This window comes from Tamandua tetradactyla, chromosome 13 (genome assembly GCF_023851605.1).
Source record: "Tamandua tetradactyla isolate mTamTet1 chromosome 13, mTamTet1.pri, whole genome shotgun sequence".
Lineage (NCBI taxonomy): Eukaryota > Metazoa > Chordata > Mammalia > Pilosa > Myrmecophagidae > Tamandua > Tamandua tetradactyla.
In genome coordinates this window covers 59,946,141-59,971,771 of record NC_135339.1, presented here as the reverse complement: position 1 = coordinate 59,971,771, position 25,631 = coordinate 59,946,141, and the positions used below count along the sequence as shown (strand labels likewise).

Sequence of the window (25,631 nt, the reverse complement as noted above, 5' to 3'; positions counted from 1 at the left end):
AACAGTTTAAACCATTTAACTAGCCCAATATATATTGGCAGTGTTTTCCAAGACATTCTCTCATAAGCTGTGCTCACAGTTGATTCACTTCCTCTCTCTTACTCTGTACAAAACTTCACTAGTTCTTCCTGTCAGGCTCTCGTTGTCACTTCTTTTGTGACCTCCCTTACTGAAACCTCTATCACTTCTTGCCTGCACTGTTGAGATAAGATAACCTTGTCATACTGGTTTCCCTGCTTGTAGCTCTCCCTACTCCAATTCAATTCAGAACCCAATACCAACTGAGGACAATTGAATCCAGCTTGTTAGATTAAAAGTGGGGCAAGAATAGTCTATTAAAAAGCTTGAGTCAAAGTCCTTACTAGAGTTCTCCCCCTCTCCACACACACATGCACGCACGCGCACACACACACACACACACACACACACACATATCGCATGAAGGAGGAATTGGACTATTTCTGGGTCCAGGAAGACAGAATGATAGCCATTGAGTGGACATTAATGGCGAGTAGATTTCAGACCCATGTCTGAAGAGCCTAGCCTCAGTTAGAGCCATAGTATAATGGAACAGTACTAGTAACATGTGATAGAGGGTTCTCTGTTCCTGTAAACATTCAAGCAAAGTCATAAAATCACTTCTCAGGGATACCATAGCAAGCTTACATGTTTCAGAACAGATAACAATATTTGCTCTGAATTTTTGTGATATAATCACAGTCCTCTCCATCCCTCCTTCTGCGTCTCACCTGCTGGGAACCCCGAGTTTGTTCCATAGTTCCCTGAAAACTACAATGCTACAAAGACTATGATGGATAACTATGTTCTCCTCCAGACAGAGATTTCCCTGCCTACCACCATCCCATAGCTGTTCAGTATGTTTCTGCTACCTTAGGCACTTAAGTAACCTGGACAGAGTAGGTTTGGTTATTGAATATCTTTCATGTGCCAGGTTCCATGCTAGATATTTTTCTTTATTTGATTAGTACCTAAACCCTGTGAAAATACTATAAGTTTGAGTTTGATTTTTTTAACCCATTTCAAAGAAGGGGACGCCCAATATCACATAGGAAGTAAGTGCCAAAATTGGTATTGAACCTAGATTTTCTAACTCCAAATTTTGTGTGATTTTTAACCAAGTGAGAAAAGAGACAAAGTGAAGGAGAGCAGTGAAGGGAGCCTAAGCCCTGGGCCATGGATTGGGTAGGATAGGGAGGGATATCACAGGAAATTCTGCATATTGGGAAATTCTCAATTCTAAATAAGTATTAAGCTATATGCATTGCCAGCAAAAGTTATAAATGCCAATGTTTAATATAGTAACTGGGGAACTAACAAAAAGAAAACAGGAAAGAATAACATTTAATTAAAGCATAAAAGGACACTAATTACAGCACATTGCTTATCATATGCCTAGTTATCATGTAATACAGTAACAAATATTCGTGGCCTTAAATATACATCAGATTAATGTTGTATAAATTATGTTTAATTTTAACACTTCTCTATTCCAATATGCCCAGCTATCATGTAACATGTCATCTAACCACAATTTAAAAAAAAATCAGAGGTGTTCATAGTGACGTACTAATAGTAAGAGGTTATAAGATCATGCATATGGACATGACCAACACTGTGTTACACATAATAAATGTTTATCAGATCTGAGTCCAGCATCTGTGCTAAGGATTAGTTGAAATTGTTTTGTTTTATTTCCTAATATAAACATTAAAATTTCCAAAATCACGTATCCTTTGACACAGAAATTCAACTTTTAAGATTTCATTCTCACAGATAATTTATCAGCCCCTTATTGTTTATAACACCATCTTTGTGAACTGAAAATTAGAGAAATTAGAAAAGAAGAAAAGGTTGTTGAGTGCCTACTGTGTGCCAGGAACTTCAGGTTTGTATTCTCAATTAATCCTGAGAAGTAGATATGTTATCCGTCTTTGAAGACTAAGAAAATCTGAGGCTCATAGAGCCAAGCAACTTGCTCAAGGTGGTAAATACCAGATCTCACATTTAAATTCAAATATCATTATCTTCAAAACCCATGCTCTTTCCAACACATTTCCAACATTTAAAAATTGGATTCTGTGGAAATGTCTTGAGGTGGTGAAGGAGGCCAACAGGAAAACTGAGTGGGTGGAACTCATCTCCCATCCGCCCTTTAACCAGAGCACCTGCTTTACATTAACAAAATTACTAACTGTTCCAGTGCTTCACACATTGGCATGGGGATTTAACATTAAAAAAAATTTTCACGTAGTTCTATATTATGGACTGATGGGTTGGTGTCTTATTAAAAATGAAATAATCTATTGTTCACCATCAACCAAGGAGACCAAAGTGGATTGGAAAAGGCACCCAGAAATCATAAACATTTAGAATTTTATTTCATTCGGAACTTTGCAAAGATGGGGAGTAGGGGAGTTTGAGGAAAGTCATCTAACACAAGGCTGGTACTAGTTTAGTATTCAGAATAAGGATGCACAAAAGGGGTCCCCATGAAGCTAGAGGGGCCTGTTTTGGTCAAATGTTCACAACAATGGGTCAGCACAATTTGATGTTTCATTTATATTACCTAGCAAAAGCCAGACATAATCACACTGTGAGAGTCAAACTTCTGCTATCTTAGGAGAGGGTTCTTAGACTTAAATTTGTTTGTTTTGTGTATTATTCATTATTCATTTTCTTTTTTTCTTTATGGAGGTGGTGGGAGAAGTTTGACTATAGGGTATTTTGCCCAGGGAAGTGAGCTGGAAACTGGAAACATATGAGACCCATTCACTGCCCCAGATCAGATTTTGCATTGTGGTTTGTTTTCTTATTCAAAAGTTGTGGAAACCAATGGTTTTCTTTCAAATGTCTCACATATCTTTATTACCTTAAGGGATGGGCATGAGGTGGGTATTAAATTACTTTCCCTAGAGAGAAAAAAAGGAAGCTTTTCCCCATTACCTAATTTCTATTATGGAGTTCCTGTCAATTTCCATAGAGCAAGCAATAGGGTTTCGCAGAACAAAGGCTGAAAAAAAAAATCAGAGCATTAGTCCACAAATGGAGGTGGATATGGGAAAGATAAAAAGTATTTTATTTGTTTGAAAAGTACCCAGTGTCAAAACTTTTCAGACTCTGAAAGCCCAAGTAAAACCATGGGCTGTTGACTGAACTGTCAGACATCTGGCTAGAGAAGTATATTTGCAGTACTTTACTCCAGATTTTATCTGATTCTAATTTTATTTTTATTCCAGTTGCTACATTGATGGCCGGGTGGTCAAGGTGATGGACTTCCTGAAAACTCGCCTGTTAGACACACTCTCTGACCAGATTAGGAAAATTCAGAAAGTGAGTAAAAGTACCCTGGGAAGATGAGTGAGTTTGGGGGGTAACGCAAAGAAAAGATCCCAGGATCCTAACTGGACTTCAGCACTGGGATAACCAAGGTAGAAAAATAGTGTAGTCCAAAAGGCATGGTTGAGAGATTGAGAGATTCATCACACTATGCCCTGTTAATGTATTATTATGTATTGTTTTTCAAATAGAGAAGGGTTTTGTGTGTATCACATCAGTGTTTAAAAGCTTCTCTATTTAATATTTTTTAAAATAGTTTGCTTCTAACTTGTGAGTTTCTTTGGGTATGGATAGATTTACTTTGCTATTTCCTTTTTGTGGGGCTTATTTTGGGTTAGTTTAAGGAGAGAATGAATGATTACCTGAAAGAATATCATTCATTCATTCCATAAACTTATACTCTAGGGCTTTGGCAAATTTGAGCTATATTTAGATTATCCCGAGGTATCCTAGAATCAACTAACACCTTACTATTTGTAGAGATGTGGGGGGGATTATCATATATTATGCAATTGCATATTCTTACTAACAGCAAGAAACCCTTGTTCAGTGGTTCTCAGACTTAAATATGATCAAAATCATTCATTGTACTTGTTAAAAATATCCAATCTTCTGATATTCTGATTTGTATATGTGGAATAGATCCCAGAAATTCCTATTTTGAATAATTATCTGTCAGGTGATTCTACCTAATGCAGACAGTCCTAAAATCACATTCCAAAATACTGTGGATTAGGGAATTCTGAGTTTTGGGGATCTTGTATCTGCAATTTCTGTGAGCCGCTACACAATGGTGATATCCCGTCTTTGTTGCCCAGATTCTTTTCAAGGGAATGGGGATCTTTTGAATACTCAGCTATCTCTTGAGCAGATTAAACAAATATTTGCAGAAAAATTGCAAAAGGGAGGCCCTCGATAAATATGAATTGGCTAAATAAATAGACAAATGGATGGCTCATGTATAAAATTAGCCATGAAAATCCTATTTGGAGCAATCATATAAAAGCACCTTTGAGAGCTGAAGTGGAAGTTTGTACCCCTTTTAGAATTCATACCAATACGATACTCAAATTACAAACAGTCTCTTAAGTGTCCTTGTTTTCAGGGAGTTTTAGAGGTTGCGAAGCCTCAGGACTTCTGGATTCCTGCATCCCTGTCTAATCTTTCCAGGGATCAGATACCTTGTCCAGTGTTTGGCCTGAACCCTTCCCTGTCACTATGTTTTACTAGGCAAGGCCTAGGAGAACTACATTATTCAAAATATCTTGACCAGTTTCTATTTGATATTCATTTAGTAAGAAATGTTTACAGAGCACTTGGTAAATAAATTTCAAGTAAAGTGCCAGCTATTAGGGACACAAAGAACTAACAGTTTTAAGGTTTAATACTTACATTGAGTAGTTTGAAAAACATATTACATAATACAATAGTATGGCACCTTATTGAATACTATAGTTTTTTTTGGGGGGGGGGGGTTGTATGCTGTACGGTAGGGTCACATTTCATTACTTTTCCATGTGAATATCCAGCCATTGCAGTGCCATTTGTGGAATTTCTGTTTGTTTGTTTGTTTTTGGGGAAATGCATGGACCAGGAATCAAACCCAGGTTTCCCACATGGCAGGCGAGAATTCTACTACTGAACTACCCTTGCACCCCCTGAACACTATAGTTTTTAAAGCACACCACACTAATCTGACATTAGGAATTGCTCTCCAGAAGGAGGCATATGATTTCATTCATTCACTTTCACTTAACAGACATTTGTTGAGTGCTTACTATATTCCAGGCACTGTTCTAAGTGCCTGTATTATATCAGTGTACAAGGTAGACCAGTTTTACCATATATTTTGGTTTTCTGGTGTTGAATCTAATGATCTGAGCAAAGGGTTATTGTTGAAGGTAAAGTGATTCAGGGGTATCATAACATTGAGATTAAAGTTTCTAACTGTGCTCATGTAATTATTTAGGTGTAACAGGTAACTGTAGGTCAGAACTAAGACAAAGGAGTTAGGTTCTTCTCTTTCTCCCAACCACCCATCAACCCCCACCACAGCATATCTAGGCAGACAAATCATCGTTGACCATCACAGAATGTTAAAAGACTGAAATGAATAGCTAAACTTACCTCCTGATTTACCAGAGCCCAAGACACTTAAGAAAAAGTATTCAACCCCTGTTCACAATTGGGATTCAGACCTTTAAAACATGTCTCATGGACTCAGTGGGGTGGGGCAGGGGTAGGGGAACAAGTACCATCATAGGGATGGTGAAACACTAAGAGAAATGGCCATATATGCTGAAGGCCCCTGGCAGAGGAGGGCTAGATCTAGCAGGCATGGGTCACCTTTAGCTATTGCAAGTAGAACATGTCCAGGACCCTCTCAGGCCTAGGGCCTTGCTTTGGTCATCTCTTGTTGTATAACAAATTACCCTAAACTGTACCGTCATTTAATAAGCGTTTATTATGCCTGCAGAGTCTATGGGTTAGGAATTCACAGAGGGCACAGCCAGAATGATGATTTATCTCTGCTCCACAATGTCTGAGGCCTCAGCTGGAAAACTCAAAGGCTAAGGGTAACTCAAAGGCTGGCAGCTGGAATCATATGACGGCCTGTTCATGCCCTTCTCTGGCAGTTGATGCCAGCTGTCAGCTAGTTCCTTAGTTGGGGCTGCTTGCCAGAATGCTCACATAGAACTTTCCATGTTCCTGGGCTTCTTCCTAGGATTCTAAAAGTAGGTGTCTATGAGAAAGAGCCAGATGGGAGCTATATCACTTTTTCTAACCTTGCTCAGAAGTTACAGAGCAAATTCGAGACAGTCACAAAGACTAATCAGAATTCAAGGGAAGGAAACACAAAATCCTCCACTTGATGAAGGAATGGCAAAATTCTGAAAATGCATACAGGATTAAAAATAATTTTGCAACCATTTTTGGAAAATACTATCACTCACATTTCTATCCTATCTATTTCATTTATAGCCCTGAGTCATTTCCCTGACTAGTTTTCTATTCCCAGCTCTCCTTTATAAACCTTTTGCCAGATATTGCCTTAAAAGGGTATCTGACAGAGGTATTGCTGGATCATTGACCTCCTGAAATGTGATACACCAATAGACTTTCCATTGGCTCCAGCAGCCTGGACCCAGTTGTCAGAATCACTAGGATGAGGTCCCTCACCACAGCCCAGGATGTGCTAAGCTAGGTCTCAAAGCTTTGTCAGTTGGAAAATTGTTTTGTCTTATCTGAAATCTTGGGAGATTGGGAGTGGTTAAGGAGTGGGGTGTCTGGGGAATTAGAGTCCTAGGTGCAAAGTATGACAAACTGGCCAACTATCTTTCTTTTGAGCCTCCAAAACTCATTCAGAGAATAGGCCAAGTAAGATTTTAATTGCTATATGCCATCATCCAAAAGCTAAAAGTTGAATCTATGTGTCTTCTCTGTTCTGAGAAGTTAAAGAAGCCCTAATGATCCCCTTTTGGCCCACAGTGATGGAAAAAGTCCATATTTCCCACCAAAATTGTGTCATATAGGAGTAGTTGAATGTATCAGTGGTGAAGCTATGGCACAGGTGACAGGACATAGGTTTTGAGGTCTCATAGCCTGGGTTGAAGCTCAGGCCTAGCTGTGTGACCTTGGGCCAGTAACTTACTTTCTTTGATTTTATTTATTCATCTTTAAAATGGAGTTGCAAGAATACTATCCCCTCTCACCCTTAGGGACTTTAAGAAGGTCACAGGAGGTCCTGTTTTATTCAGTGCTATTGAACGTTACCTCTTATTGTTAATATTATTGTTGTTATAGTTATTTTTAATAAGTAACTTATATGTCCAGAAAAGTTTCCTGCTACCTTTATCCTCAACTTTTTCTCTGTGCTTTTACTCTCTCTTCTGTCTTTGAACACTGGGGAACACAATAGGTGATATTTTTGGCACCTGAAAGGCAATGACTAAATCACTAAAAACAGCTGTGGTTTCCGAATTTGGACTGCCACGTGAAAGAAGAATCCTCAATTTTCTGAACAATGGTGAATTATCTGGTTATATGAAAATATACATGATGCATTTGAAAGCTAAATAGAGGCAATGTTTGGACAGCCCACGCCTTTGGATGATCCACACATTCTCTCTCTTCAATTACAATGAGGATAATCGGCTACATTGGGAAATGAGTCAAAGGAAAGTGTTCAGAATAAAGCAGGCAGAGAAGAGTCAGGTGGGAAAGTGAGAGATGTTTAGGATACAGTGCAGATGGTATAGTGTGGATAGCTGGGCTGATTCCAAAACAGTGACATAAGAACCAAGAAGAACCATTTTGGCTGAAGTCACTTGAATTCTATGATTTGTGTCTTCATTTCCTAGAGGAATTAGAGGAGGAAATAACACATTTTGATATTATTTTCAGCAATTCAATAAGCACAGGAAAGAGTTGGTGAAATCCCAGTCATAAGGGAAATATTTCTAAAAGTACTATTCATATGATTGCATTTTGAATATGAAATAACTGAACAATTGTCCTCCCTGTATTTGACAACTTCTTTCCTTCCTTCCATCCTTCCATCCTACATTCCTTCCTTCCTTTCTTTCTTCCTCCTTCTTCCTTGCTTCATTCCTTCTTCTTTCCTTTATCAATTGTTTATAACATTTCACTATTTGCTAAGTTCCTGAGAATAAAATGTTGGTAAGCAAGACTGATGTGGTAGGTGTTTCAAAAACTTATTGTCTATTGGGAAAAATAGTTAATGGAACAAGCAATGATAATAAGGTATAATGACTCCTATAAATAGGAGACATATAAGGTGCTATGGGAGTCTATGGTGAGACATATCTACTTTAGTTTATAATGGAAGGGAAATCAGAGAATTATTTCCAGAGTAAGTAACCTTTAGGATGAGACCTAAAGGATAAATACCTTTAATACAGTTTTCCTCTGAGTATGATCAGAGCCTATTGGCTGTAGATGTGTCTGGTTGAAGGGAATTGTTAATAGGGTTCATAATATGACCATGATCAAGTTTTTAATATTGTGATTGCCTGTGATAGTTAATAAAGACAACTATTTTGAAGTTTCGATAAATGCAGTAACATTATACCATTTCTTCCAATATATCATAGTTTACAGGACAATCGAAGCAGTTAAGGCAGAGGGATACATAATCTCTTTCAAGTACTTAATAGATTAAAAGAGAAGCTTTTGTTTTCAACCAACTTTCTGGTTTCCCCACTTATTTGAGCCTCTTAATATATCAAAGAGGGGTGGTATAAAAAAAAAAATAACAGTGAGTCTTGAGGACCACAATGAAATATTAATTTCTCTAGTGAAGAAAACTGAAAACACATTGCTAGGGTGAGAACAGTAGGATCACCACAAAAATCAGTTTGACTGATTCATTCATTCACATATTATTCAACAATGTTGAATATTTATTTCAATGTACTGGTGCCTGTCATAATACCTATCACTTGGCAGGTGCTCACTAAATGTCAGAAAGAGGAAGGCAAGATGGGAGAGAAAGTAAATGAGCAAGGTAAAATAGTAGACAAAGCATAAAAGAAGTAATGTCGTTGTCTCATTCACATTTGGTCATGCTGTCTCTGCTGTTCACATTGTAGAAGATGGTATCTGCTACTAAACTCTGTAGCATAATGGTGAATAAATAAAAATTCATTTAGTCAGTGTAATGGGTTAGGTTTACATGTAGGCATAGTAAGAGAATGTCTTCTGAATGTGTTGGTAGGTGTGAAGGAAAGATCTTTTTGTGGCCCCAAATAACATTTCAGTTTGATAATACCAAATATACATTTGAGACAAACATAATATTTCATTCTGATACAAAATGTAAGCAACCTGGGAAGATAGAAACTACACTGACTTAAATTCACACTATAGAGTTTATGTCAGATGTAAGAGCCTTTCCCAGGAGCAAGTTTAGATGGAGGAAGAAAAGAAACACAGGCCAAGGAAGTACTCACGGGAGGGGGACAACCCTAAATACAAACTGCATCACATTAACACCTAGGATGACATCTGTGGATGAGTCTAAGCTTTATGGGATCTAAAGTTTACACAATTTGAAGCCACCTTTAAGCAAAAGAAAACAAATTATTTCAGAAAAAGAAAACAATACAAATTTGCAAATTTTAGAAAAAATATATGGCCATTTGAACACATTACTAGGGCCCTTCCCACAACTTTTGTAGAGGCCTGTTAAGTGGGGAGCTGGAAGCTTAAGCTTCTTTAGCTTCCTAGTAAATTAGCTTTGTGACCCCATTTGGCTGTGTATCTACAAATGATAATATACAACAAAGGGAAACTTTAGCTTTTTTCTTCATATACAAGATACTATTAATATTATAGGGGGACTCTAGCTTAAAAAGTAGGTTTATCATAAAAGAGCTTCAAAGTTGCAGTCATTTATGTTCTATAAACCGTATTTTCTTAAACACTAATAATTTTGAAATGGATCATCTACTTAACAGCAGCTAGTAGGGAAGCTAAACACCTGGCAAATTTGTTTTGATATCAATTTTGAAAAAAATCTTATTTAAAAAGCATTAAGTGTGAAAATGCATCTTTATTGTAGAAATATAGTAGTTGTATCCCTTTTGAGTTACAAATACCACTTATTGAGTGCATCATATATTATTAACCCATTGAAGAAACCAGGTAATTTATTCAAGGCCAAAACATTGACTAAATAATAAAATCAGAATTCAAACTCAAACCCACTCAGCTCCGTAGTAGCCCATACTCTTATCTCTACACTGTCTGCCTCTCCCATACTTATTAACCATTTATTTTGTAACCATGTATTTATATTCCTAAGTATACAGAATTAAGAAGGCTTTCAAAGAAGGATACTGAGTTCCTTGAGAAAGCACATCAATTTGACCCCATAATCAGTTGATATAATCTAGAATAGGTGCCCTAGAGTGAGGGCTGAATGAAAGTTGGGTGCCACTATATTAGGCAAGTGGCAGTGAGAGAGATCAAGTCCAGGGTCTGATTTGTATTTCATTCACTGGACTCTATTCACGTGTTTTCAGGCTTTTGGTTAGTGTATACTGAGGTCCTGTTATGTGCAAGGCAATGACAGTGTGAAGATATGTGCCTACCCATGGAGATGACCACTTAGAGGAATGGTTTTGGAAGCACATTGTTGTCCAGAACCAAAAGTTTTTTCAGGAGGAGAAGATAACTTAATATGACCTTCCAGTGTTTATACTTGGAAGCAGGAGCAGTATAGTATTTGTCCTGAGCAAGAAGAAATTACCTCTGAAGCTGCTGGGAACTATGGCTTGTAAACTGTTCAGGAAACCTGAGAGATTGGCTACACAAAAAAGAACAGGGGAAGGGAAGAAGAATAGTTTATGTGCAAGTAGTTGCTTTCTAATCGCTCTCTTTCTTTTAGTATGAATCCTTGAACATAGTCAGTGTTTTGTGACTCTAAAACTTTCTTCCTTATTTTCTTGCCTTTACTCATGACCTCCTTACCTCCCCAGTGACTTTATCTTTTCTGGATGTGTTCTTATTTTAATTTTCATGTTTTGTTGCAATTACATTCAATTGCTTTTCTGTGGCTTGAGAGAATAAGAGCAGAGAATGCAATTTTAAATCCTAAAAATGTCATAGAAATAGAAGCCACAAATTAAAAATTGATCTGATACCAATAGAAAATGGGCAAATATGATATTCCAGAATGGGAGAGGAGGATGATAAAAAGAAATTATTTAAAAAAATTAATGAAACTGACAGGAAGTGCATTAGACAGAAGAAATAAATTGAAGAAGAATGTGATGAGGTATAGAATTGCTGAACTCAGAATAGCCCAGCTTGTCTAATCTAAGAAGGACATGCTAAATATGGAGGCAATTTAGTCATCCGGAAGCTTCTGGCTGTCCTCAAACAGGAAAATTCATTTAAAAAGTAGATAGCGTCCTGAACCACAACTGTGAGAACTTGGTGTTTGCCCTTGTGATCTCAAGGTTATTAGTTATCTTCTCTTATTCAGCCTTTTCATTGGTAAAATATTTCTTTTTCATTTATTTAACAAGTATTTAAAAAGCAAAATAACTGCCAAGCATTGTGTTCTGTGCTAGAGTGCATACAAAAAGGGAGACAAAATATGGCTTTCTCAAGATGCTTATAGTCTAGTATAGAAGAAAGACAAACAGAAAATTATGACTCACTATAATAAAGTTAAAGTCAAAGATAGGTTAAAAAGTTTCAGATCCCAGAAAAGAGAAAAATTAACTTTCTAAAAGTTTGAGGAAAGTTTCAAAGAGAAGGTGACATTTGAAATAAGCCTGGAAAAAGTGTATCAGAAAATGTAGGTGTGGGTAAGAAGGGAAAAAGGTGATGAGTTAAAAAGCAAAAGAATATCATGTAGTTGGAAAATGATGAATCCTTTCTGTGTGGTGAACCAGAGGTCTTATGGGAAAGAATGGGAGGAGAAGTAGCTAAAAGGGATGGTTATGAAGGATCTTAGATACCAACTTAAATAGAGCATCTGGCATCTTATCCTATGGATGCACCATGTCTAAAGCATTCCCATGAACAATGGATAAAATAGCCTGGGTTGTGTGCATTTACTTTCTCCTTGGCTAGTTTTGCCCAGTCACAGAGACATTTCATAATCTGATGAATGAAAAAAATGATATTGTGACAAATTTTAATCCACCTTTTTTATTTTTGAGGAAGTCATTCACCAAGTCACTGCTTTCGGAATTATCCGAGACAAGTTACTTCTAGTACATCTTCCAATTGACCACACTGATATCTCTGTGAGTAGGCTCCACTGAGTGCTGCTGCTGGCCGTAGGGAACCATTGCAGGTTCTTAATCTAGGGAGGGATTTGTCAAGTTACTGAATGGCAGCAGTGTGCAGGAAGGACTGTGAGAGGAAGAGATTCGGGGTGAGAAGGCCAGGGGGGAAATGAACCTCCAGATCTCAGGCAGGGGCAGGAAGGAAAGAAGAGGACAGAATCAGTGAGATCTCCTCCTCTTTTAAGACAGTAGTTAAGCTTAGAGTCAAAAACCACACAAGAAAGATGGAAAGAACATAAAAATATTATTGAGCTCTCACCCTGATCTCTTATAAATATAATAATGAACAAAAACTGCCCAGAGGCAGAGTAACTAAAAAAGAAATTCCTGCCATAGGTAAGGTTGAAGATGCTTCCTGAAACTGTTCAACTTTTTCTCACCAGTGTAGGTAGGGGACCAGTTCTGGTTACATAAAAAGCTACTGCTCTCCCGGAAATCCTGAGAAAGGTTGATTTCCAAGTAGATGAGATGTTAGAATTAATGGACTCCAGCTTCTTTTGGAGGGTGGGCCTCCTGCCCAGACTGATTAGCCCAGCTGGCTTGTCCACTATTCCTGTTTTATTGCTTCCTTTCTCATTAAGAGAGGTGTTGGGTTTGGATAACCATAAACAACATGTCGGCTGCTACAAGGCTACCATCTCTTGTACAAGCCAGTGACTGAGGCCAAGCTCTCAGGAGTCTTTTTAAAAGACTTAGATCACAGTTTAGGAGGCAGGATATCAAGTAAGTACAGGAAAAGGAAGCCCAAGTTTGAAAATGTGCCACATTAATGGTTATTTTCCTAATTTTTTTTACTTTTTTTTAAATTCAAAGTGGTAGGGAGAATAAAACTTAAAAGCAAAAACAAAACCCAAATCAACTGTTTTCCTTAACCTCTCCTCTCTCTCTTTTCTCTAACATGAGACAGTCCTATCAACCCTTGAAATGTGAAGAAAAGGAGCTAGAATGGTTTTCTTTCTCATGAGCCCTGCCAACTATAGCCCCAGGGATTCTCAGCAGCCACTGGCCACTTGCTGAACTGTTCTATGGGTGCTTCAATGCTCCCTTGTACACTCGGGGCTATGGACTGAAGTCTATTTGGAAACAAAAGAATTGGAAGGCAGCCAACCACTTTGGTTCCCTCTATCTTTGCTTAAGCAATTTCAGCATTTGTACTTCCTCCCCCTCTCCAGACAATGTATCCCTTGAAATAACCTTCATTGGCACATCATTTCTCTCCAAAAACTGTACCCTTTTTCTTCCCAAAGTCCTCCAATTTTCTCTCTTCCAGCACAGGGAGAATCATATTTACACAGAAAACCACAGTCTTGAACTATAACCTCAGTTTCTTAGAGTTTCACTTTCTAAGGGAATTTTGCAGCTAGTTCCCTCTGCTTTTCCTGATTTTTTTTCTTCTCTTCTGCCCATACTGATTTCCTCTTCCAGTCCCAACCAGCACCTATCCTCACTATCCATCACCATGGAGGTCTTCTCTGTTGATGGTAGACACAAGTCATCAGGCTTCCACCACATCCCAAACAGTAGATGCCAAGAAAACATTTGCTGATTGGTACTGGACTACTGGTAGAACTGTTCACATAAATACCTGTAGGAATGTCTCCCCTACAAAACATTTCATGTAACTGGTTTAGGTTTTCTGTCAGAATTCTACCTTACTGTGTGCTTCTTGTTCATGTGGCTGCTCTAGAAAAGGACAAGAATTTCCCAGGTGCTGAGAGTGGATAAATGAGCTACTCTGAATGCTCGTCGTGTTTGTGTGAATTATCCATGTACATTTCCGATTCTAAACTGGCTTTTCCTGGCTACTTAGCACACTCCTGGAATATTCCCTATGGTTATAAGCAGAGTGTCCAAGGAAAAAGCAAACTCTAATGTTAAATTGATCCAAACACAATCTGATGTGCAAGACAAGAAGAGAGCATTTTATTTACACTTGTAAGTGCTTACTATAAACCAGGCACTATTATGAGTACTTTACAAATATTAAATCATTTAAATATCATAAAATTCTCTGAGGTAGATGTTACTGTACTCACTTTACACCTGAGGAAAGTGAGACAGAGAGAGTATAGCATACTCAAGGTCATGCAGTAAGTAAATGATAGAACTAGAATTCAGGCACAGAGTGCATACCCTCTAATCAATACTCAGTACTCCCTCACCAATTAAAACACTTTTGATTATTGCTTTACAAATCTCCCTGCAAGTCAGAAAAGAATACAGATGTGCTTTTATTTACAATGTCTATGCCCTTGCAGAGTTTGGCATACATACACTTTTATAAATCCAACCACATTCTAGAATCAAGCCCTCATTTAAAGAAGCTACACTTTGAGCCTCCTTTGACATATAGCCATCCCATTATGTGTCTAAGAACATACAAATTGCTGTTCCAAGTTAAGCATACCACCCATCCAACTAAATACTTATAACAGTGTCCTTAAGGGACACATGTGGAAACACATGATGTTTCCTTATCTTCAGTGTCAAAACATTATAATGAGCTTGATACTTAATAAAATTTTTCTGGTATCCAAATCACATTAGATACTGATTTGTCTTTTCCTCTCCTGGGGTTATTGAATCCCACATATAAATTACCTGCTAAGCAAAGCAACACTTCCCTTTCTTTTTCTGAAATTTCTACCTTTCAAAAGTCATAGGGAAAACTTCACCTACTGTATGAGATTTAAGGAAGAGAGGTGTAGGTTGGCCAAAACCTAAATTTTCTTAGCACATAATCTAACTCAACCTGTCTAGGTAGATCATTTAAACAATCCAAACACATAGGGCCCAGAATAAGAATGAGGACTTGTATTGTTTTATAGCTTAATGTAATAAGTGGAAACATCTCAGAGTATGTTGAGCAGATAATTAAAAAGTATTGGCAAAGTCCCTTGAGGGACCAGAGAAAAAATAGGGAACTATAGCTTTATCACTGGGGAAATCCTGATAGTGTCTCAAGTATTAGGGACTCCCAAGTCAATAGGCCAAGCTCTTGATCTTGAGGCTTGTTCTTGTGAAGCCTATTTCTGTAGCTGAGAAGTTAAGTCTACCTATAGTTATGCCTAAGAGTTACTTCCAGAAAACCTCTTTTGTTGGTCAGATATGGCCTCTCTCTCTCTAAGTCCTGTTCTGCAAGGAAAATCATTACCCTCCCTCCTACATGGGACATGACATCCGGAGCGAAAGCCTCCCTGGCAACGTGGGACATGAGCCTGTCCCTGACACAGTGGGATCGACAATGCCTTCCTGACCAAAACAGGGAAAAAATGTAACAAAATAAGGTATTAGTGGCTAAGAGAGTTCAAATAGAGTCGAGAGGCTACTCTGGAGGCTACTCTTAAGCTAGTTCAGCTAGATTTTGCTAATTAGCAGGGCTTGCCAAACCCCAGCCAAAACCATTCCTGTCAACCCTAAAAAACACCTAGGGCTTTATCAGAGACTCTACAAAAGTTTCACACACTAAGATTACTTTCCAGAAATCTAGAACCTCCAGATGGGTTCCTATACCAGATAAACCTGAAATCCAGAGGCACCAGCCTCTCCAAGAACACCAAGTAGTTCCATCCCCTTATCCCGTATTATTGATACCCCTTTCCAACATGAAAAAGTTAGAATGGGCGTAGCCCAAATACCCCTACAGATTGGGAGAAGGAGGAATTGTAACAGAGAAGACAGGATTTAACAAATGCATATGACTGCTGAATGATTATAGTGATATTTCTTTCAGTCTCCAGTGTCTTGGATCAGCTAGAAGGAAGATTCTGAAATTGTGGAACTGTAACTCATAGCAAACTCTGAAATTTGTTCTATAATTTCTTGTTAAAATGTATTTTGAAATTTGGTGGGGTTTTTTTTGGTATATATGTTATATTTCACAATAAAAAATATAAAATAAATAAATAAGGCCAAGGGCAGACCCTAGGCTTTATCTGGATCGTCCATATTGTTATGGTCTCTCATTGTATGCCTTTATTTTTCTTGATCTCAGAGGTTACTTTCGCAATCATAGAGAATTGCTTCCAATTCTTTGATCAGTTCAGTTGCCCTTTCTTAGGTTATCTAACTCCCTTAAAGAGTTGCAGTTAACCTCTGGACTTGTGCAAGGGCTGGTTTGGAATTGCATTGATTTCTTTGTCTGACTAGAGAAACCTATCTCCAGTTAAGCCCTTCCTATGTACCAGACACTCTGCTAGGAAGTAAATACAAAAATAAGACAGTCTCCCTTTCCTGCAAAGAGATGATTTTTCATGGTTTCTATGAAGTTGTTCATTGAGACTCCTGGATTTCTTTTTTTGGGTCATAAACAACAGGTCAGAATCCTACCACCAAATCGTTAGAATATTATGTACATTATTTCTTCTGAAGTCATCCATCAGTTTAGAGGGACCACATAAATGTTCATCTGCTAAATCACTGCACTTCCCACTAGTTCTCAGGATCTTCCTGTGATTGACCTAATGTTACTTATCCTTAGACGAAGCAGACAGTACCCTTATTACAACCCTTTCAGGTATTATTCCACTTTATGATGAATGTATTCATCATCCCAACAGGAAACCCTGTACCCATTAAGCAGTCACTCCCAAATATCGTCATCCCCCACCCCTAGACAACCACTAATTTACTTTCTATGGATTTACCTATTCTGGAAATTTCATATCAATAGAATCATATACTATATGGTCCTTTGTGACTGGCTTCTTTCACTTAGCATGATGTTTTCAAGGCTCATCCTTGTTGTAGTATTCACCTTTTTGCTTTATTTTGTTTTGTTTAGACAAACCACTTCTTCTAATTGCCTCACTCTATATCTGTCTTTGAGCACAAATTAAATTCTCAGTATCCTTGAAGCCAAAGGGAAAAAACCCCACCAGAAATACATACCATACTTAGTTCTAGTTAGTCATAGAAGGAAGCACAAAGTTTATCATGAGTACACACATTTTTCTAGCACTGCATTTTAAGGGGATCATACCTATATTCATTTAATTTTACCTTATGCTTTGATTTTGATTATTTAAAATGTTTTTCTTGCTTTCATATTTATATCATATCCAGCTTCCCTTGTGTTGGGCACTCTGAGCAGTGTTGAAAAGATCAAGCTGTGGTGTCCTCAAAGGACTCTCGTCTTTCTGAGTCCAACTGTGAATCTTTTTTAATCCTTAACTATATCCAGCTTGACCTCATTACTGATTCTCAGCATCTTTCTTCTATTCTCATCTACAATCCATCCCAAATATGTACCATTTATTTACAGGTCTTTTTATTTTCTGAAGAGGTCAACCACTTTGTCAACCTTGATTTTAAAATAGGTTTCAACTAACATCAAATTTTCTAGTAGATGGGAGGAGAAAAGGCAGGGCACTGTATCTAGGTACAGATGGAAAGAGGAATGTGATCATTTGCTGATGTCTGCCCATGGACTTGGAAAAGGAAAGCTCTGGCATATAGGCTACATCCCACTTTTTTGGGAAGAGGGGATTTCAGGTACACAAAATTGAATTAAAATCATACTCCTCAGTTCATGGCACACCATTATAAGTTCATGCAAGGCCCTACATCTCTCATTTCCACTCCCATTCACCTGCCTCCTCTAGAAGCCTCCCTGTGTGTTTGATACATATCCTTAACAGCATGTATCTTTATATACAATCTCGTGTTGTTGGGTGAGAATGAATAATTACATAAATAATGTTGTACCATATGTCTTATTCTAAGTCTTTTAACACACCACTAAATCTTTAAAGCCTATCCATGTTGCTGTATTTACACTGAATTTATTGTTCTAGATGATGCAGAACATCTTATGGCTTGTATCCACCACATTTTACCTTTCCATTCCTCTAGCAACAGGAACCACCACAACAGTAACAATGAACATCCTCATATTTGTCTTCTGAGAGACCTGATGAAAAATTGCTTTGGTATAAATATCTGGGAGAGGAATTGGTGGGTCATAGGACCTAAATACAGTATGTCTTGATGCAGCCTCTTTTGTACATCACTGGCACACTCTCAGTCTCATCCCCTACTCTAGTCATCACTGGAGAGACCAGGGCCATGCGCATATGCAGGCTATGAACCCCTTGGTACCAATGTGATATGATATGCTGGTACCCCACCTCTCATTTCCTGCTCTGGGACTTCTCTGAAGCAGAAGTGTAGAGCGTTCAGGGAACCCACTGGCACTCACACCTGCACAATCAAGTATGGGGTATTAACACTGACCGGCTACACTTGGCCTTTAAGTGATAGGAGCCAAAGAATAATACTTCCCCTTTTATTCCCTGGGTGGGGGTTGGGGGTTCAATTCTGAGACCCTTCAAATGGCTCTTACTAAGATCCCTTTGGGATTGAATACCAGTTGCCAACTTGAAAGCATCTCTGTATTGATTTTACCTTCTTCCCTATTTCAGTCCCCCAGTTACTCGTTCTTGCTCCTTGGTATTACTTCCTAAATGTAAACAAGTCTTTGTCTCAGATTCTGCTTTTGAGGGGTACCAAGCATACATTTTCCTTCGGTACTGTCAGATTGCTTTCTGGAATATCCGCACTCTGGTTTATACAGTTTGGACAATTTTCCAACTTGTGAATCAGAACCTGATTCAAAACTTCAAAGGGCCATCTTTTGTTGAGAAGCTTTGCCTCTTATTAGAAGGCCTGCAGCTATAGTTGCTTTCTGTGTAGGATCTTTCACACTTGTGTTGATGGTTTCCTTTTATACTTAGTAGTTAGTTATTTTAAAAACTAACTGGGTGCATCTGCACTGCGGGATCAACAATGCCTTCCTGACCAAAGAGGGAAAAAGAATTGTAACAAATAAGATATCAGGTTCTGAGAGAATTCAAATAGACTGAAGAGGCTACTCTGGAGGTTACTCTTAAGCTCGTTCAGCTAGATATTGCTAATTATCAGGGTTTGACAACCTCCAACCAAAACCATTCTTGCCAACTAAATAACACCTAGGGATTTATCTGAGATTCTACAAAGGTTCCATGCACTGTGATTATCCAGAGACCTTAAACCTCCAGATGAGTTCCTAGGCCAGGTAAGTCCTGAAACCCAGAGGGACCAGCCTCCTCAGAACATCAACTAGTTCCATCCCCCATCCCATATTATCGACAGCCCTTTCCCACATGAAAAAGTTAGAATACCCCTAAAGGCTGGGGAGAAAGATCAAAGGAAAAGTTATAAGAGAGAACATGGGATTTAACAAGTATATGATTCCTGAATCATTATACTGATGTTTCTTTTAGTCTCCAGTGCTTTCTTGGAGCAGCTAAAAGGAAAAACAAAACAAAACAAAACAAAAAAATGGTTGCAATATCCATGCCCTGGTCCTTATAAGATACCTCTCCCAGACATTGTTCTCTACCTTCTATCATGCTCTGTGATCTCTGAAACAAGGAAATGCACAGTCCATGGATGTGCCATTAGAGTATTAAAAAAATGTTCTCAATACTTCTTAGTATGAAACATGATACAGTTTATATTTTCCAGTGTTGCAGTCAGCATATATCCTGGAATAAGCAATTGTTGTTCCTGTCACTTTGTCACATGGGTTTACTTATGAAAATAAACGATCATTCCTTTGAATGGACACTGTCAATATTAATGTTTCTTTGTGTATGTGTGCCAGTTCATTTTACCAGGTGCATCACCATGAAAAAAAGCATAAATCATGACCACCTGGGAGCAGGGAAGCAAAGACATTTCCTCAAGGAAACGCGTTCTTTCTCATTTAGGAAGAGCTTCTTTTAAAAACCTTATTATCCCCGTATGCTTTTGTTTTGTGAACAGGTGGTTAATACATACACCCCAGGAAAGAAGATTTGGCTTGAAGGTGTAGTGACCACTTCAGCTGGAGGCACCAACAACCTGTCAGATTCCTATGCTGCCGGATTCTTGTGAGTAACACTGAAATTTCACTGCAAGGGGCTTTGAGGAAGAAATGATGGGGATACTCCTGACTGCTCATTATTCCTCCCATTAGGGGATGTGGTGTGCTTTCTCTTTGAAGGTTCTTCATCCATTTGTTTGTGGAGGTGTTCAGCCATTCAACAAGCAGTGCCTTCTCTACACACTGAAATGTCAGCACAGGCGTCAGAGCAAAGAGAGTAGCATCATAGTAATGACAAGAACAGTAATGTCTACAATGCCAAACACAGGGCACGTAACACACTTTCTCATCTAATTCTCACCATAGGCCTGGGAGATGGGGAAGAACAAAACATGGATTTTGCCCTCCAAAAATGTGTGATTGGAGAAATTGGGATAGGAGACAACTACATGGTAGAGCTGTAGGAGGTGCAGGCTATAATAATAATTTTAACTCTAGCGTGCTTACCATGTGCCAAGGACTGGCCAAAGTGAAGTGTATGTGTGTGTGTGTGTGTGTGTGTGTGTGTATAGATTTTGGACAGGGGAGTGGGCTTTGTCTGTTTTTTTTTTTTTTTATGTTGTATAGTGGGGTCACATTTCATTATTTTTCCATGTGCGAATCCCATTATTGCAGCACCATTTGTTGAATTTTGTTTGTTTGTTTTTGTTTATTTGTTTGTTTTTGGGAAGTGCATGGACCAACTGGGAATCAAACTCGGGTCTCCCACATAGCAGGTGAGAATTTTACCACCAGATTACCCTTATATCCTTATTATATTTCCCTTATGTAAATTTTTAATAATTTTATCTTTTAAACAATCTTATGAGGTAGATGTTATCATTATCCTCATTTTATAGGTAAGGAATCTGAGGTACAGAGTTGAAGTAACTTACCCAAGGTCACTCATCTAGTCAGTGGCTGAGCTTGGACTCTTACCTAGGCAGTCTGCTCAGGAGTCCAGCCCCTTTATTACTACCTCAGATTCCGTCTTTTTCTGCCTCACACCAGTTTTTGACAAAAGGAAGGTGATAGATATGCAAAGGAGTATGGAATTTCTCTGATTGAGAGGATCAGGAAGGGCTTCATGAAGGAAGTGGCATTTGAGTGGGAAATAGAAGTTTTATGTAATTTCTATAGGTGGAGAATGATCATGATGGCAGAGGAGAGTATTCTAGGCTGAAGGAATGTTAGGTTCAAAGGGACAGAGGAGAAGAGGAAATGATTTATGTGACTAAAATCTCAATGTCTGCAGGGACATAGTACAGGTTAGAACTGGGTTGGTGGTTTACCACCAAATCAAAGAAGGTCTTTGTATTAGTTTCCTAAAGCTGCCATAATAAATTATAAAAAAATTGGTGACTTAAAACAGAAACTTATTCTCTCAGAGTTCTGGAGGCCAGAAGTCTGAAATCAAGGTATCAGGCAGGGCCACACTCCCTCGGAAAACTCTAGGGAAGAATCCTCCCTTGCCTAGTTTCTGGTGGGTCCCTGCAATCCTTGGCCATCCTTGACTTGTTGCTACATCACTCCCATCTCCACCTGTATGTACTCATGGTCTTCATCCCTGTGTCTTCCCCTCTTCTTATAAGGACACCAGTCATTGAATTTAGGATTCACCCTAATTGAGCATAACCTCATATTAGCTTAGTTACATCTGCAAAGATGCCATTTCCACATAAAGTCACATTCTAAGGTTCTGGATAGGTACAAATTTTTAGGAGACACAATTCAATGCACTATATTCTTGAAAACCAAGAAAGAGGTTTTGTTTTATACTCAGTGACAAACCATTGAAGATTTTGGAGGAGGGCAGTGATACAATCTGATCTGTTTTTAAAATTTTAGTTCTGGCAATTGTACACACGAGTTTGGAGATGCAAAATATGGGAAAATGAATTTGGAAGCTACTGCAGTCATCTGGAGAATGATTTAAGTCAGAAGCAGGAGGGCCTTAGATTGGCCCATCCCTGGCAGTGTCACAAGGCAGACACAAATTCCTCAGGACCATGAATTAACCAAATGACTTGTTCCTCATGCATAGAGCCCTGTACCATTGGGTTTTTTGGCTGAAAAAGGTCTTCCTGAGAACTTCCTGAGAACTGCAGCTTTGCCCTGAGTTATGTGTTTCACTACTAACAGCTGTTCCTAATTATACAGATGCGGTTTCTTCCATTAAGGCAGGTTGTTTGATACATGTGTGAAAGACAAATCAGTCCAGTGAAGTAGATTGCCTTTACAGATGGAATCCTTGCAAATGCAGATGAAAACAATGAGTCAATGTAATACATGGTGATACCTTGTGTCTTCCATCTATGTATCCTCCACACCTAAAACTGTGTGTGGCACAGAGTAGAAGTTCAGCAAGCATAGTTCAAATGAATGAAGTAGGGTGAATCAGCATTTGATACAATGTTATAGGGAATCTGCTTTGAAAAATTCACTTCCCACTGGTTTAGATGTAGCCCTTTTGCATGGGTGAGTGCCCAAGTTGGCTGTCAGTACTGCAGGGGCCCTATTGAAATCAGCAGAATAACTTCTACTCACCTACCACAGAGAAGCTTTGAAGAAAGCCCTAGCAAGCAGCTCAGTTGTACTGAATTTTTCCATGAGAATTCTTCTCTTTAGGGAATGATATGAATTAAGAAATACCACAGAACATCATGGAAGGGATGATCTCTGGAGCAGAGACCTGCTTTCTCGTGAACATCAGCCAAATATCCATAGATCTCTAAAGTCACTTTTTAGAACACAGAAAAACAAAGTTGTTTAGATTTGGGTTGTAGCTCAGATACCCATATACTTGTTTGACACATATCGTGTGAAAACTAGCCTGCTCTGCTTCCATCTTCTCTCCCACCTTTTCATCACCCATTTGCTCGCAACTCCACTGGCAGTACCCAGCAATGCACACTTTAAGTACAGTTCTCCAAAAGTGTAAATTGTGCTTCCTGGAAAAAAAAAAGTAAGACGTTCTTTTAAGTTCCAGGAGGCTAGCAAGAAATTCTTTAGCCTTTTTACAATATAGATTATATCAATATTGAGCTTTCTAGGAACCATGCATATTTGTGCATGAATTGGAGTTCTCTGCTATCAACTATCCAAGATAATTTTTCCCAACCAGGGCTTTGAGATTCTTTGGTGCATTACAGACACATCCTTGGCATGCTTCTGTGTCTTCAGCACCTAGTAGTAACTGGCACATTGTAGATATTCAATAAACTTTTGTAGAATGAAAAATCATGACTGAGGTAGCATCCTTGGTACAATATACCAATCATCTTATCGCCTTTCTCTACCAGAGCATGGAAGATGGCCTTGTGCATCATTTACTTCCCCCTCCCAGGGTGCTTGCTGTTATAGGAGGGAGATGAAGATAACTTCAGTCCTAACCATTCCATTCTGAAGAGCCATGGGGAAATAGATGTTCTGGCCTTAGGTATTTTTTGAATGCTGCAGATCCTGGCTATTCAGACAAGGATGAGTTTGGAGAAGAAAATACATATTCTTTCCACTCACTTTAGTGTTTTCTTCAAAAACCCTCCATACACTAGTAAAAATCAGATTTACTAAGTAACGTTTACTTCTTGAATATATATTCTTTACAGGCTCTGTAGTGTTCACAAGTGGGATTTTTGTTGTTACAATAAATGTGTTATACAGGTATTGCACGCCTAGTGCTTTAAAAATGCCTTACATGGTGACACAAACTTTTTTTTTTATCTATCCTCAATACTAAGGACAATGCCTGGCATTTGACAGTTGATTAATAAATGTCATTGAAATGTGACCCCCACCATACAGCATACAAACTAAATAAATAAATAAGTGTCATTGACTGATTAGTGAATGGATGAACAAATGGGATCATTTCCCATATGAAAACACCAAGATACAGTCCTGCTTTGACATCCAAACACTGCTGGATATAGAGACTCAAAGGAACAAAGAGGCAGTATATGAGATTTATTTATCATTTTATTTCTTTGTTCAGTAAATAAGCATAGGAATAGAAAGGTGAATAATACATGCTTCTTTTTATAAATAAATATTTGTTAGATATAGATCCTATTGTATTTGTGCTGTTTTATTATAGAAAAAGTACGGAAATCATGTACAGGTCATCCTTTGACTAGTTATTTTAAACTGTGCCTCAGTAGCTAAAGGAAAAGCTAATCCTGATATACAGATTTCATGCAGTTGCTAAATTACATTAATAAACATTTAATAAATTATTAATATTATATTATAATAATCATACTATTATTAAAAACAATAAAGACGAGTGGTTTAGCCAATGGGATACCCCAAAAGCAATTTCACTTCCTTAGGTCACAATGTCCTGATTTGAACTAAATAAAAATGTTGAATTGTATGATTGTCAGATTTTCCTTTTACTTTGAAACTTGTTTTTGCATTTTGCCTTTTTTTTTTCTTGGAAGTCAAGTATCAGGAAATATTTGTTGCTTAGTTTTTATGAGTCTAAAATGTGAAAAAAAGATTTGGAAATAGAAATAAATTTATTCATAAGACAAAAATTAGTATTTTTCTTTATTCCAGTAAGAAAAAAACCTTAATTCATCTACACATCACTGCTTTGGAGCTCCATATGGCTTCAGAGTTGGGAAATCATAACGATGCATAATATGTTCCTAATGTGCTGAATATTTGGTGATTCTCAAAGTTATTAGAATCTCATTTTATCCACGTCAATTTAAATTTAACAAATAGTATTGAGCATCTACAGTATGCCAGGAACTGTAATGGGTGTTTTGGTTGTAAAGCTAAGACATCATGTTTGTGCTTATGAGTTCCAAACCAACTGAGAGAGGCAGAGAACTAAGTGAATTCTTAGTAATTTTCATTCAACAGGCTTAAGAGAGGGATGAATGAAAGTTCTAGGAAAGTACAGAGAAGGAAGACACCTGTTGAATGGAACAGCACAGTTTAAGAGGAGGTGACACTTTATTTGGCGATTATAATAAAGTAGAAAAAATTTGCGAGATGGAAAGAGTTCGGTTAGAAGAGGAGAAGAAGAGAATTCTAAGTAGAAGGAAAAACATATACAAAGACTCAGGTAAGTATGAGAAAGCTTGGTGTATTAAGGTAGCCACAAGTAATTTCATGTTGCTTAGAGCATGAGGAACAGATTTTACAGTAGAAAAGAGAGAAGAGGAGAAGACACATAAAGTCAGGCATGTATGTGCCAGACAGATTGTGAAATGCCTTTTCTTTCATCCTGAGAAGATTGTAACTCCAATTCAGATTTCTTATACGTATATTATTACAATTGGAAGTTTTCCTAAGTTTCAGAAGTAAGAATATAAAGAGAAAGAGAGAGAGAAGTGAATAAGTGCACAAGTGAATGGATGGATGAATGAATGGGTTGAATGTATAAATAATGGAACAGTAGGTCTTGGAAGAACCAAGAAAGGAGTATCCTTGAAGTATGCCCTGGGAAGTAGGTTTTTGGCATAATGGAATATAAGTGTGTGGGTAATGCAAGTCCTCCTTTGAGACATATGTATAGATGGTCGAGTACTTGAATCCCCGTATAGTTAATT

At 38.0% G+C, this 25,631-nt stretch overlaps 1 protein-coding gene across 1 annotated transcript in view; it reads left to right on the top strand.

Moving 5' to 3' along the window:
• Positions 1-25,631, top strand: part of HPSE2 (heparanase 2 (inactive)) — a 771,963-nt gene that overhangs the window by 591,235 nt on the left and 155,097 nt on the right. Inside the window, exons 7-8 of the mRNA XM_077125704.1 lie at positions 3,258-3,351; positions 19,989-20,095. Of these exons, the coding sequence (XP_076981819.1) occupies positions 3,258-3,351; positions 19,989-20,095 (201 nt within the window). The remainder of the gene's footprint in view (positions 1-3,257; positions 3,352-19,988; positions 20,096-25,631) is intronic.